This window comes from Heptranchias perlo, chromosome 4 (genome assembly GCF_035084215.1).
Source record: "Heptranchias perlo isolate sHepPer1 chromosome 4, sHepPer1.hap1, whole genome shotgun sequence".
Classification (NCBI taxonomy): domain Eukaryota; kingdom Metazoa; phylum Chordata; class Chondrichthyes; order Hexanchiformes; family Hexanchidae; genus Heptranchias; species Heptranchias perlo.
In genome coordinates this window covers 110,757,144-110,772,368 of record NC_090328.1, presented here as the reverse complement: position 1 = coordinate 110,772,368, position 15,225 = coordinate 110,757,144, and the positions used below count along the sequence as shown (strand labels likewise).

The 15,225-nt window shown below is 45.8% G+C and overlaps 1 protein-coding gene across 1 annotated transcript in view; it reads right to left on the bottom strand.

The window, feature by feature from the left end:
* Window positions 1–15,225, bottom strand: part of LOC137320663 (putative nuclease HARBI1) — a 56,983-nt gene that overhangs the window by 17,016 nt on the left and 24,742 nt on the right. Inside the window, exons 2-3 of the mRNA XM_067982342.1 lie at window positions 8,190–8,235; window positions 4,030–4,200 (exon numbers count right to left, since the gene is read on the bottom strand). Coding sequence (XP_067838443.1) covers window positions 4,030–4,200; window positions 8,190–8,235 — 217 coding nt within the window. The remainder of the gene's footprint in view (window positions 1–4,029; window positions 4,201–8,189; window positions 8,236–15,225) is intronic.

The following is a 15,225-nucleotide window of genomic DNA, read 5'->3' as shown; positions in this document are numbered from 1 at the left end:
CCGTGTCTGCCCCTGCACAGGTGCAGGTGGAGCAGTCTTTGGAGGGGGCCTCACGGGCTCCAAAACCCAGAGGGCTTGGGCCGAAAGCATCTCAGCAGTCCGGCCATGGACAAGAGCAACCTGCCACTTCCTCTGCTGCAGCCACAGGGGATGCACTACGTAGAAGCGGTAGGAAGAGAAAGGCTAAGGATTTGTGATCACGAAGGGTATGCACAAGGGTGTTTGACAGATTGTCATATTTTTAATTTAAGTTTGTTTTTTGTTAAAGTCACATTATTTTTATCATTCTCACCAATACTGCCACGTCTTGCCCATTCTTGACTACCTTTTGTGATAGGGCCCTTTCATGAGCTTCACCATAAACGGTAACACTTGATGCCACCCAGTGGGTCACTTTACAATGTGTGTATGCGTAGTTGCAGGACTGTTTTGTCCGGGGGAGGGGAGGAGGGGCTGATGTTGGTGCTGGTCTTTCCAGGTGGTCTGAGGTCTGGACTATTCTCACTTTCCGATCTTACGAGAAGCGTTCTATTTTTTTATTCGTTCATGGGATGTGGGCATCGCTGACAAGGCCAGCATTTATTGCCCATCCCTAATTGCCCTTGAAAAGGTGGTGATGAGCCGCCTTCTTGAACTGCTGCAGTCCGTGTGGTGAAGGTTCTCCCACAGTGCTGTTAGGAAGGGAGTTCAAGGATTTTGACCCAACGACGATGAAGGAACAGCGATATATTTCCAATTCGGGATGGTGTGTGTCTTGGAGGGAAATGTGCAAGTGGTGTTTTTCCCATGTGGCTGCTGCTCTTGTCCTTCTAGGTGGTAGAGGTCGCGGGTTTGGGAGGTGCTTTTGAAGAAACCTTGGCGAGATGCTGCAGTGCATCCTGTAGATGGTAGACACTGTAGCCACAGTGCGCCGGTGGTGAAGGGAGTGAATGTTTAGTGTGGTGGATGGGGTGCCAATCAAGCGGACTGCTTTGTCCTGGATGGTGTCGAGCTTCTTGAGTGTTGTTGGAGCTGCACTCATCCAGGCAAGTGGAGAGCATTCCATCACACTCCTGACTTGTGCCTTGTAGATAGTGGAAAGGCTTTGGGGAGTCAGGAGGTGAGTCACTCACCACCGAATACCCAGCCTCTGACCTGCTCTTATAGCCACAGTATTTATGTGGCTGGTCCAGTTAAGTTTCTGGTCAATGGTAACCCTCAGGATGTTGATGGTGGGGGATTCGGCGATGGTAATGCTGTTGAATGTCAAGGGGAGGTGGTTAGATTCTCTCTTGTTGGAGATGGTAATTGCCTGGCACTTATCTGGCGCGAATGTTACTTGCCACTTATCAGCCCAAGCCTGGATGTTGTCCAGGTCTTGCTGCATGCAGGCACGGACTGCTTCATTATCTGAGGGGTTGCGATTGGAATTGAACACTGTGCAATCATCAGTGAACATCTCCATTTCTGACCTTATGATAGAGGGAAGGTCATTGATGAAGCAGCTGAAGATGGTTGGGCCTCGGACACTGACCTGAGGAACTCCTGCAGCAATGCCCTGGGGCTGAGATGATTGGCCTCCAACAACCACTACCATCTTCCTTTGTGCTAGGTATGACTCCAGTCACTGGAGAGTTTTCCTCCTGATACCCATTGACTTCAATTTTACTAGGGCTTTTTGGTGCCACACTCGGTCAAATGCTGCCTTGATGTCAAGGGCAGTCACTCTCACCTCATCTCTGGAATTCAGCACTTTTGTCCATGTTTGGACCAAGGCTGTAATGAGGTCTGGAGCCGAGTGGTTCTGGCGGAACCCAAACTGAGCATCGGTGAGCAGGTTATTGGTGAGTAAGTGCCACTTGATAGCAGTGTCGACGACACCTTCCATCACTTTGCTGATGATTGAGAGTAGACTGATGGGGCGGTAATTGGCCGGATTGGATTTGTCCTGCTTTTTGTGGACAGGACATACCTGGGCAATTTTCCACATTGTCGGGTAGATGCCAGTGTTGTAGCTGTACTGGATCAGTTCGGCTAGAGGCGCGGCTAGTTTTGGAGCACAAGTCTTCAGCACTACAGCTGGGATGCTGTCGGGGCCATAGCCTTTGCTGTATCCAGTGCACTCAGCTGCTGCTGCTGATGGCCCACAGCGCCTCATGGATGCCCAGTTTTGAGCTGCTAGATCTGTTCTGAATCTATCCCATTTGGCACGGTGGTAGTGCCACCTCAGTGTGAAGACAGGACTTCGTCTCCACAAGAACTTTGCGGTGGTCACTCCTACCAATACTGTCACGGACAGATGCATCTGCAACAGGTAGATTGGTGAGGACAAGGTCAAGTAGGTTTTTCCCTCGTGTTGGTTCGCTCACCACCTGCCGTAGGCCCATTCTGGCAGCTATATCCTTCAGGACTCAGCCAGCTCGGTCAGTAGTGGTGCTACCGAGCCACTCTTGGTGATGGACATTGAAGTCCCCCACCCAGAGTACATTTTGTGCCCTTGCTACCCTCAGTGCTTCCTCCAAGTGGTGCTCAACATGGAGGAGGACTGATTCATCAGCTGAGGGAGGGCGGTAGGCGGTAATCAGCAGGATGTTTCCTTACCCATATTTGACCTGATGCCATGAGATTTCATGGGGTCTGGAGTCAATGTTGAGGACTCCCAGAGCTGCTCCCTCCTGACTGTATATCACTGTACCACCACCTCTGGTGGGACAGGACAGACTCAGGGATGTTGGCTGAAAGGTATGAATCTGTGAGTATGGCAATGTCAGGCTGTTGCTTGACTAGTCTGTGGGACAGCTGTCCCAATTTTGGCACAAGTCCCCAGACCTTCGAGAGGAGGATTTTGCAGGGTCGACTGGGCTTGGTTTGTCTTTGTCGTGTCCGGTGCCTAGTGGTCCGTCCGGTTTTATTCTTATTCTGACTTTCTGTAGCGATGATTGTGCAACTGAGTGGCTTGCTCAGCCATTTCAGAGGACGATTAAGAATCAACCACATTGCTGTGGGTCTGGAGTCACATATAGGCCAGACTGGGTAAGGGCATTAGTGAACCAGATTGGTTTTTAAGACAGTCCGGAGCTTCATGGCCACCATTACTGATACTTTTTTTAAATTCCAGATTTTATTTAACTAATTGAATTTAAATTCCCCAGCTGCCATGACAGGATTTGAACTGTATGACTCCAGATTATTAGTCCAGGCCTTTGGATTAACTAATCCAGTAACATAACCACTATGCTGCCCTTGCCAGCGATGCCCACACCCCATGAATGAATTTTAAAAAACCCAGTGAGTCACTTTACAGTGAGTGTATGTGCATTTGTAGGACTGTTTTGTGTGGGGGGGAGGGGAGCGGTGCGGCTGCTATTGGTGCTGGTCTTCCAGGTGGTTTGTGAGGACTGGGCTCTTCTCACTTTCTGATCTTATGAGAACCGTTCACATATGAGTGACTCCCTGGCCTCACGAGCAGCCAGGTGAGCCGCTGCTCTGCCCATGGGGTCCTCCTCCTCCTGCTCCTGCTCCTTCTCAATGTGGATGGCAGATGTGGATGGTGGATGAGGGGATGGTGCCTCCTCAACCGGTACCCCTCTCTGTTGCACCATGTTGTGCAGGACACAACACACCACTATAGTGCGACCCACTCTCGCTGCGTATTGATGCGATCCCCCAGAATGATCGAGGCACCGAAATCGCATCTTCAGCAGTCCTATCGCAAGTTCAATTATAGACCTGGTGGCGATGTGGCTGTCATTGTATCGACGCTGTTGCTCGCTGATGGGATTCCTCAGAGGTGTCATGAGCCACGTGTGCAGGGGGTATCCCTTGTCCCCGAGGGGGGTATTCGGTATGTGGAAGAGGCCCGGAATGTTGGATTCCTCAGAATGAACGAATCGTGGCAGCTGCCAGGGAATCTGGCGCACACGTGAAGGAATCTTTTGCGGTGGTCACAAACGAGCTGAGCATTGATGGAGTGTTTCTGTTGATGAACAGTCCTGGCTCGTGTGGAGGTGCTTACTTTGCTATATGTGTGCAATCGATTGCACCCTGTACACGTGGGAAGCCAGCCACAGAGTGGAATCCCACTGCCCTCTCCGTCTGGCTGAGGTTGTCCATGAGGAAGATAACGTATTGCGAGGCACTGCGAAAGAAGCCATCGGTGACCTGCCTTATGCACTTGTGTGCAGACGTCTGAGACCCCCCGTCGATGTCACCGGTGGCACCCTGGAATGATCCGGAGGCGAAGAAATTGAGGGCAGTGGTGACTTAAACAGCGATGGGTCATGAGATGCCGCCAGGCCCAGCCGGGAGCAGCTAAGCATTAAGGAGGCCACAGATGTCTGCGACCACCTGCCGATTCACTCTCAGCCTCCGTGTGCACTGCTCCTCAGAGAGGTCCAGGAAGCTGAGCCTCGGTCTGTAGACCCTTTGGCGAGGGTAGTGTCTCCTGCGACGTCGGTCCTTTTGTTCCCCTCTGTGCTCTTGTGCAGGTGCCTATGGCACAGCATTGTGTTGTGGAGATCCAAGTGGTGGAAGTGCACGCCATGCCTGGTGAGGATGGTGATATTCCTCGTCCTTAAATGTAGAGGTGGGTGCAGCCATCACACCCCCCCATCCTGATGGTGTCAGTTTGAGGGGGTCCAAAAAGTTGGTAAATATGTGTAAACAGAACAATTCTGTGTGTAAACCAAGGATTCTCAGTCTAATCACAAAGATCTCCCAGCCAGAAGTTTGTCTGAGTGAACTGAGTGCCCTGCTGCAACAACTCACCTTTTATCCCCATCTGTCAAACAGGCATTTAAATGTCCAAATGGCTGCCGGCTGAAACACGACTCCTTCACCATGGCTTGTTTCACACAGCACGAGAAACACACTGAGGCAGCGTTGAAATCGCTTGCCATCATCGTAAATCACATTTATTCATTTTCAAAATACTTCAACTAGTTCAATTGCTGCTTTAAATAAAGTCCGGCGGGACTTTCGGATTCGGGAACAGCCCGCGAACCCAGATGAATCTGGGTCCTGTGCTTTCTTCAGCGTGTTGGAGCAGGGATTTCTGCCCGCTCGAAAAAAACATGATTTTCTTTGTCCCCCCCGCACCCAACACACTCGGACTTTGCTTTTAAAATTGAGCCCCATGGATTTGTTAAGCAATGGTCATGTCTGTCCAACTTGATTGAATTTTTTGAGGAGGTAACAAGGAGGGTCGATGTGGATAGCGCGTTTGTTGTAATCTACATGGATTTTAGCAAGGCTTTTGACAAGGTCCCACGTGGCAGACTGGTCAGAAATGTAAAAGCCAATGGGATCCAAGGCAAAGTGGCTAGTTGGATCCAAAATTGGTTTAATGGCAGGAAGCAAAGGGTAATGGTCGATGGGTGTTTTTGTGACTGGAAGGCTGTTTCCAGTGGGGTTCCACAGGGCTCAGTACCAGGTCCCTTGCTTTTTGTGATATATATCAATGATTTAGACTTAAATGTAGGGGGCATGATTAAAAAATTTGCAGATGATACAAAAATTGGCCGTGTAGTTGATAGTGAGGAGGAAAGCTGTAGACTGCAGGAAGATATCAATGGACTGGCCAGATGGGCAAAAAGGTGGCAAACGGAATTCAATCTGGAGAAGTGTGAGGTAATGTATTTGGGGAGGTCAAACAAGGCAAAGGAGAACACAATAAATGGGAGGGTACTGAAAGTTGGAGAGGAACAGAGAAACATTGCAGTGCATGTCCACAGATCCCTGAAGGTAACAAGACAAGTGGTTAAGAAGGCATATGGGATACTTTCCTTTATTAGCTGAGGCATAGAATATAGGAGCAGGGAGGCTATGCTAGAACTGTATAAAACACTAGTTAGGCCACAGCTTGAGTACTGCGTACAGTTCTGATCACCACATTACACGAAAGATGTAATTGCACTAGAGAGGGTGCAGAGGAGATTTACAAGGATGTTGCCAGGACTGGAGAATTTTAGCTATGAGGAAAGATTGGATCGGCTGGGGTTGTTTTCTTTGGAACAGAGGAGGCTGAGGGGAGATTTAATTGATGTATACAAAATTCTGAGGGGCCTAGATAGAGTGGGTAGGAAGGACCTATTTCCCTTAGCAGAGAGGTCAATAACCAGGGGGCATCGATTTAAAGTAATTGGTAGAAGGATTAGAGGGGAGCTGAGGAAATTTTTTTTCACCCAGTACGGTGGGGGTCTGGAACTCACTGCCTGGAAAGGTGGTAGAGGCAGAAACCCTCCTAGCATTTATAAAATACTTGGATGTGCACTTGAAGTGCCGCAACCTACAAGGCTATGGTCTAAGAGCTGGGAAGTGGGATTAGGCTGGGTAGCTCTTTTTCAGCCGGCACAGACACGATGGACCGAATGGCTTCCTTCTTGCCATCAGGTAGCGTGATGTGCTATTACCCTATGCCCAATGACCCCTGTGCACCCGAGGACACACCTGCAATCAGTGTTCCATTCCAGGCCTTACACGTGGAATCAATACAATTCGCACTTTCCACCACCAGGGGAACTCAATCTCTTAAAGGGAGGATGTTACTTAGAAATCTCTTAAAGGTAGCTGGTACCTATTATTTGCTGAAACTAACAGTCTACTGTCTGCATGGAGATCAGACATCGCACACGTAAAACACAGATGCAGGTCCCATCACTATAATTACACACTGATGAGTTATGTTGAAACATTGAATAAAGGTTGCGCACTATTAAATCCCACATCCTCCAATCTGCACACCAGACCTCACCAATCTGCCGATCTGAGTTGGTACCAGGCCTGCGAGAGTGTGTGTACCGAGGTTCTCTGCTGATGCACTAGAGACCTTGTTTCAAGAGGTGGACAGAAGGAGGGACATCCTATATCCACGGAGGGGAGGGGGGCGCAGAGGGGACAAGAGGCCCTCCAGACATATATCCAAAAGGCAGTGGGAGCCAGTGGGGACGAAGTCAATGCCAGGCGTACAGCATCATGAGCATGGATGTAGTGCAGGAAGAAGCTCAATGCTTTGATATGAGTGGGCAAGGTGAGTGAGGTCAACTGTCAAGTGGTGTCTCCTACCAACTGCACCACGCACAACACCCCCCATCACCCACATACCAATAAACTCTTTCCATCAGTACTCAACTCTTCCAATCAGATGCATCCTCTCACCCTTACACATTACCACTGTTTCAAGCCACCCACCCACAACTCACAGGCAGCTATTCAACCATGACAGGCACATCACCCAGACACACGTCCCGCTTTCTTGCAGGAGAAGGTGGCGCATATCAAGAGGCAGCAAGTGGCAGTGGCATTTAGCCCCTCGAGCCTGTTCCACCATTCAATGAGATCATGGTGGACCTGTGACCTAACTCAATACACCCGCCTCAGCCCCATATCCCTTAATCCTCTTGGTTCACAGAAATCTATCAATCGCAGATTTAACATTCACAATTGAGCTAGCATCAACTGCCGTCTGTAGAAGAGCAAACGTTCCAAATGTCTCCCACCCTTTGCGTGTAGAAGCATTCCCTAACTTCACTTCTGCGTGTTCTGGCTCTAAATGTTAGGCTATGTCCCCGCGTCCTAGTATTGAAGTCTAGGACACCTCCAAAAACAGTTACAAATGTCTCGGCAGCCAGAAGCAATAATCCAGCCACTAACCTGTAAATCCTGCATGATCCCTTTAAATAGCGCTGGTGGGGGTCCTCCAGGCACTCTAAGACACATTCAGGTGGTCGGGGTTAAGACTGTGTGTTGAGTTGAGTGTTAAGTCCCAAAATGGTGTCTATCACTTTAAATCAGCGTTGCACACTGATTGAAACCATTTTCTCTCTACTTTACATGATTCCAGCACGTCATGCTGGAAACATGCGTGCGCATCCAAGACGCCATCTTGGATGTCAGAAAGGCCGTGTAGTGCCGAAACAACAGGCCCAATTTAGAGCTCTATGATTCTATGATGCAGCAGGTAAGTGCTTTTCCAGCACTGCTTGTGGGCCAGGAGGAGCAGGAGTTCTTCCCCATGTCCCCGCAAGCAAACCTTCTGCAACAATCACTCCCTACCTGCGATCTTCAGACACCCACTGCATTCTTTAGACCCCCTGCGATCTTATCTTTAGATCTCCTCAGTGATCTCTCTCTCCCTCATTGCCATGCTCCAACGCCGATCTTCTCCGATTGACATGGAGCGTCCCCAGCGGTCCCCAGCTGCAGTCTTGTACCGTAGGCTTCCCTGCCCAGTAGCCGGCCAGCCTCTCAATCTGCCAGCTGCTGGGCAGGAAACAGAGTAAAAAAAATTCGAATCATCGAATCATAAAATGGTTACAGCACAGAAGGAGGCCATTCAGCCCGTCCAGCCTATGCTAGCTCTCTGCAAGAGCAAACCATCTAGTCCCACTCTCCCGCTCTTTCTCCGCAGCCTGCAAATTTTTTTTCTTCAAGTGCTTATCCAATTTCCTTTTAAAAGCCACAATTGAATCTGCCTCCGCTACCTTTCAGGCACCCATTCCCGATCATAACCACTCGCTGTGTAAAAAAGTTTTTCCTCATGGCGCCTTTGGTTTTTTTGCCAAATACCTTAAATCTGTGTCTTCTGGTTCTCGACCCTTCCGCCAATGGAAGCAGTTTCTCTCCATCTACTCTGACTGGACCCCTCATGATTTTGAACACTTCTATCAAATCCCATCTCAATCTTCTCTGCTCTAAGGAGAACAACCCCAGCTTCTCCGGTCTATCCACGGAACAGAAGTCCCTCATCCCTGGAACCATTCTACTAAATCTCTTCTGCACCCTCTCTAAAGCCTTCACATTCTTCCTAAAGTGCGGTGCCCAGAACTGGACACAATACTCCAGTTGTGGCCAAACCAGTGTTTTATAAAGGTTCATCATAACTTCTTTGCTTTTGTAATCTGTGCCTCTATTTATAAAGCCCAGGATCCTGTATGCTTTTTAAACCGCTTTTTCAACCTGTCCTGCCTCCTTCAGTGATTTGTGTACATATATCCCCAGGTCTCTCTGTTCCTGCAACACCTTTAGAATTGTACCATTTAGTTTATATTGCCTATCCTCGTTCTTCCTGCCAAAATGTATCACTTTGCACTTCTCTGCGTTAAATTTCATCTGCCATGTGTCTGCCCATTCCACCAGCCTATCTATGTCCTTGAAGTCTATCACTATCCTTCTCACTGTTCACTACACATCCAAGTTTTGTGTCATCTGCAAATTTTGAAATTGTGCCCTCTACACCCAAGAACAAGTCATTAATATATATCAAAAAAAGCAGTGGTCCTAGTACTGACCCCTGGAGAACAGCTTCCTCCAGTCCGAAAAACAATTGTTCATCACGACTCTGTTTTCTGTCACTTAGCAAATTTTGTATCCATGCTGCCATTGCCCCTTTTATTCCATGGGCTTCAATTTTGCTGACAATCCTATTATGTGGCACTTTATCAAACGCCTTTTGGAAGTCCATAGACACAACATCAACTGCATTGCCCTCATCAACCCTCTCTGTTACCTCATCAAAAAACTCAATCATTTTAGTTAAACATGATTTGCCTTTAACAAATCCGTGCTGGCTTTCCTTAATTAATTCACACTTGTCCAAGTGGCTGTCAATTTTGTCCTGGATTATCATTTCTAAAAGTTTCTCCACCACTGAGGTTAAACTGACTGGCCTGTAGTTGCTGGTTTTATCCTTAAACCCTTTTTTGAACAAGGGTGTAATATTTTCAATTCTCCAGTCCTCTGGCACCACCCCCATACCTAAGGAGGATTGAAAGATTATGGCCAGCACCTCCGCAATTTCCACCCTTACTTCCCTCAGCAACCTAGGATGCACCCATTCCGGACCTGGTGACTTACCTACTTTAAGTACAGCTCGCCTTTCTAGTACCTCCTCTTTATCAATTTTTAGTCCATCCAGTATCTCAACAACATCTTCCTTTACTGAGAATCTGGCAACATCTTCTTCCTTGGTAAAGACAGATGCAAAGTACTCATTTAGTACCTCAGCCATGCCCTCTACCTCCATTTGTAGGTCTCCTTTTTGGTCCCTAATCGGCCCCACCCCTCCTCTTACTGCACGTTTATTATTTATATACCCATAGAAGACTTTTAGATTCCCTTTTATGTTAGTTGTCAGTCTATTCTCATGCTCTCTCTTTGCCTCTCATTTCCTTTTTCACTTCCCCTCTAATCTTTGTATATTCAGCCTGGTTCTCACATGTATTATCAACCTGATATGTCCCTTTTACTCTATCTCTTTCGCCATCCAGGGAGCTCTGGCTTTGGTTGCCCTACCTTTCCACCTCATGGGAATGTACTTCGACTGTAGCCGAACCATCTCCTCTTTAAAGGCCACCCATTGTTCAATTATAGTTTTACCTGCCAATCTTTGATTCCAATTTACCCGGGCCAGATCCATTCTCAACCCACTGAAATTGGCCCTCCTCCAATTAAGTATTTTTACTTTAGATTGCTCCTAGTCCTTTTCCATAACTAATCTAAACCTTATGATACTATGATCACTGTTCCCTAAATATTCCCCCACTGACACTTCCTTCACTTGACCCACTTCATTCCCCAGAACCAGATTCCTCGTTGGGCCGGAAACATACTGATCAAGAAAATTCTCCTGAACACACTTCAGAAATTCTTCCCCCTCTCTGCCATTTACACTATTGCTATCTCAGTCTATATTAGGATAATTGAAGTCCCCCATTATGGCTCTTGCACCTCTCTGTAATTTCCCTGCAAATTTGCTGCTCTATATCCTTCCCACTAATTGGTGGCCTATTGAATACACCCAGTAGTGTAATTGTTCCTCTGTTGTTTCTTAACTCAAACCAAATAGATTCCTGCATTTTTCCGGCTGCAGAAGCGTTCCCCGCCCCCCCCCCCCCCCACTCCCTCCCCACCTCCCCTAGATTTCAGAGCCAATGAGACCTGTAATGAAGAAGCCTGATTAGTGATGGGCAGTTTTGTACTACAGACTTCTGCACATTAGAACCATTAGATTGATGTTAATCCTTTTTCATAGTGGGGACCAAAATCCTGCATGTAAATAGCAGATGGAGACCAATGAATTTCAGATGCATGTCATTGCTTTTGGGCTTGTATGTCCTTCTGTGGCTTTGCTACTTTTGATGTTCTGGCCAAAAACTGCACTAACAGGACCATGTACAGCACTATAATTTACTTCTGTCCCATTGCTATTGTACCATGTGCCTAAGTCCATCAATGTATATGCATAGTAACCAGTGTGCATCTGGTAGAGCCCTCTACCTTTGTGACATTCAGCGGCTAGAGGTCTCCTGAAGAGCTGACATCTGTTATTATCCTTTGTGCTGACATCCAACACCTGTTGCAATGAAGATTTGTATAGTTCCAGGCAAATAAAAACTTATACCTATTTGTGTAATTACTTGAGAGAATATGTTTGTGTTTATTTTAAAAGATGAAGGAAGTCTGAATTAGATAGCTTGATGTAAATCTCACTTTTTTCTGTCATGCAGAGGCATTCTAGGAAGAGTTGCCTGGTACAACCACAAGAAATCATTTCGAAGAGATTAAAAAGATATCATGTATATGACAGCTGTTAAATGCAGGCCTTGATGCCCTGAAGTCAGTGAATTCCCCAGTGTGTTCTTCAGTAGATAAGGATTAGGAGAATGTGTTAGTCTTCCCCCTTTGCACCATGATAATCAGGTCCCTGTGAGTCTGCTTCAGTTGTTGGGAGAATCCACTCCTGCTTTGAGGAGAGGTTGACTCTTGGCGAAGAAATGCTGTGTTTAATTTAAATGCATCCATTCAAGGAGAGCTAATCAATGTGGATCTGTCTAGAGAGTGTATGGAATAGTACACACAGCTGAATAGTCTCAGGCAAAGCTGTCTTTTATCACAGGATAAGCTCTGCTTTCTTCAGCCTCCTCATCAAAAACCTAGGCAAGCATCCGTGCAGGCCTGCAGGGAGACATTTTGGGGCTTTGCTACAGAAAGAGGTAAGTGGTGTCATGAAGGCAGGTTTTAGTATATTTTTGTTCTCTAGAGCTGCTTGTGACTGCAGAATTTGTTTATGCAGTAATGTTTATTGGAAGCATGGGGCTGCATGCAGTGTAGTGATTAATTCAAAGCTGAAAAAGCTCTTAATTCTATCAGCATATTATTTACATAATAAGCTTGGGGGTGATATATTTTAATCAGGTAATAATAAATAAAAAATTACTACCTAGGAGTCTGCTGTGTAAAGGTAATGGACGCAAAGATTGCCAGTCTTGTTGAAGGAATGAAGGGAGTTTGTATTAATTCACGCAATGGCTATTAAATCCCTGGAATTTTCTCTTGCTTTTAAAGTAAAGGACTCATTCAAAGTAAGCGTACTCTATCTGGAAAGAATCAATCCAGGTGCTTTCATGATCAGTGGGATTGCCTTTGACTACGTCCTGAAAATAATGGCTGTGAAATTGAAACCTATTTTATATGTGTGGAATTTATAGCTCCTGAATAATTTCATGGTAACCTGTTTCACTAGCATGTGTTTTAACACATTCACTATTAGTGCCACATTTAGTTAATACAGAATGGTATTTGTTTACTGCAAGAAAACCCTTCTCAATGTCACAGTGAAAAGGACACTGTTAATGATCAAAGACTCCTTTTCGCATAATTATGCACTCAAAGAATGCAGGTCATTGTCAGTGTGTGGGATTTGATGTTAAAATTGAATTGAACGACATGCCTTTTGATTACTTAGATTCACTCAATAGCACATACTGACTCACTTAAAACAGTGAATAGACTTCTCTGACATAATGTCAGAAAATGTTAAGACATTGATTTTGGAAATCACCGATTCGTAAATATGATAAATTGTTTGAAAATGTAAGGATGCTCACACCAACTGCACAACCAACTGAGAAATTGATGGAGAGTACTGTATTGACACACTAAAATAAGTCTTTTCTTGGTAAAGATATTTGCTTCAGATAGTTCCAGATAAGCTTCACGTGCTTCAGATAAGCAGCACAGTGTTCCTTTTACAGATGATTCCTGACTCATCTAAACTAGGGTGAGGAAAATAAATGAGACACATTGAACACAATTACTTCCCAAAAGTTTTAAATTAGAATTGATTGGATTTGAATTTGTTTTCAAAAATACAAATTTTGTACTATTTTGGCATTGTTTGCCTCTAAGAAAATCATACCTATGAGCTGGGATAGATATCTATGTTTTTTGCTCATTCTGCTCCATTATGTACATCCATGATTCAGGGTATCCTGGTGTTAGCAGCTGATTGTGGGTTATTGACCGGGTGTGCCTCTTGCTCTTGATATTTATTTACTTACTCTGGCCTGCAGAGTTTCTGTGATGGTTCATTCATTTCCTTGGTGATCCAGGAGAAACCTGGATCACCACATTGATTTATTTCTTCTGGTAGTCCAGGAATGCTATGACATCAAGGTGGCAGCTTCTATGGCCTTCTGCTATTAGTTCCATTTATCCATGCAGTCAGCTAGATAATCTCAGTGCAGTAGTATGTGTCAGGGGAGGGTTAGAATCAATGTAGTCCCCATCCAAGGTATCTGGTTCCCTGTTGGTCGGTGGGGGGAGATGGTTTGAGGTTTTCTATCCAAAGTGTATGGTTCCTAATTGGTGTGTGCATCTCTGGGGGAGGGAACAGTGGGTGAGTGGTGATTATCAAGGCGCTTGGTTCCCAATTTTTTTTTATATAGGAAATGTTTATTATGACGTTCAGTTCCATATCTTGGTTCAGCAAGATGGCACCTGAATCTGTTTCCATACTCTGTTTGGTGGGGGGTTTATTGTGATCTCTACTTATTTGGGCCGGGTTGCTGCAATGTCTACTCTGTGGGGGAAAGGTGGTGCAATCTCTGTTCACTGTGGGACGAGCTGCTGCGTTCTCAACACCAAGCAGAAGGGTGGGGGGGTGGAATTACCGTGACCTCTGATCAGGGCGGGGTTTGGAAGACCTGAGCCCCGATTTTAATGTAACCCATTTTAATGCAGGAATCAGATGCTCATTTTACCTCTTACCCAATTGACTTCAATAGAGAGTAAAATTGGACGGAGTGTAAAATGGGCGTAAGCCTCGAATCCGCTCTGTTCCCCCCCGGCAGGTTAGGTTATAATTGGAACTGTAGGCTGCAACCATATGAAAATTTCTGAGTCAACACTTCCATTTAGGTGGCTAGACTCTTCTGTTGATTTGAAATTTTCTTAGCTACTCATGCCTTTTTATTAATATAATTGCTCCTATTTTTGCTGCTCTTCTTCGCCAATTCCGTCATTCTTCAGCTCCGCGGCCATCTTCAGTACTTCTGCCAAAAGACTACACTAAGCCAGTAAATATTTTTTTAACAAATTCTTAACATTGATTGCTATCTCATGTATTCCAATTAATCAGGTTTGGTTTGGGCTTTGGAGTCTTTGGTCAGTTCCTGGGATACTGCAACTGGGAACTTTGTCTAAAAGGGCTACCTGGGGGTTACTGAGGATGTAGTTTCAGGCTATCAAATTACAATAATTTATTCATGTTATGTTCATAGTGCCATCTATTGTTACAATGCTTCTGGAATGCTGAGACCACTCACTTTTTAATATATGATTGATATATATGGGGGAGGGAGAACTGTTCTCTATCCAAGGTTTTGAGTTTCCAGTTAATTGTGCTGTGTGTGCATATGCCTGAGTGTGCGTGTGTAATGGGTGCTTTCTATCCAGAGTGTGGTTTCTAATTGTGTGTGTTGTGGGGTCGGGAAGGCTGCTGTCTCTCCTGGTTACTTGTTGGTACTGAAAGGTTCCTTCATTGGATACACTTGGACAAGGGATGTGGTTTTTCTCACTGAATTCATGATGTTTATTGAGCAGACGTTTGTGTTTGTAACAATGCTCCCATCTCGCCCTTGTTTGAGAAGCTTCCAATTCAGCATCTGCAATGCCCACTGATCTGAGACCGCAATAATCAAAGTCACAAATGACACCTTGTGTGACTCGTCTCTCTTCTTCCTCAACCTGGCTGCTGCTTTCAACAATATCAATCACTTCATCCTCTTCCAATGTCTCTTATGAAAGTCCAACTTCATGAAGATTTGTCCTGGTTCTGCAACAAAATTATATCTTTTCCTTTGTTTTCTTCTCCCATGCTCATATACCCATGTTCGGTGTTCCTCGGTTCTCCTCTTCATTTTATATACTACCGCTTGGCGATATCATCAGCAAGCATAGGGCTAATTT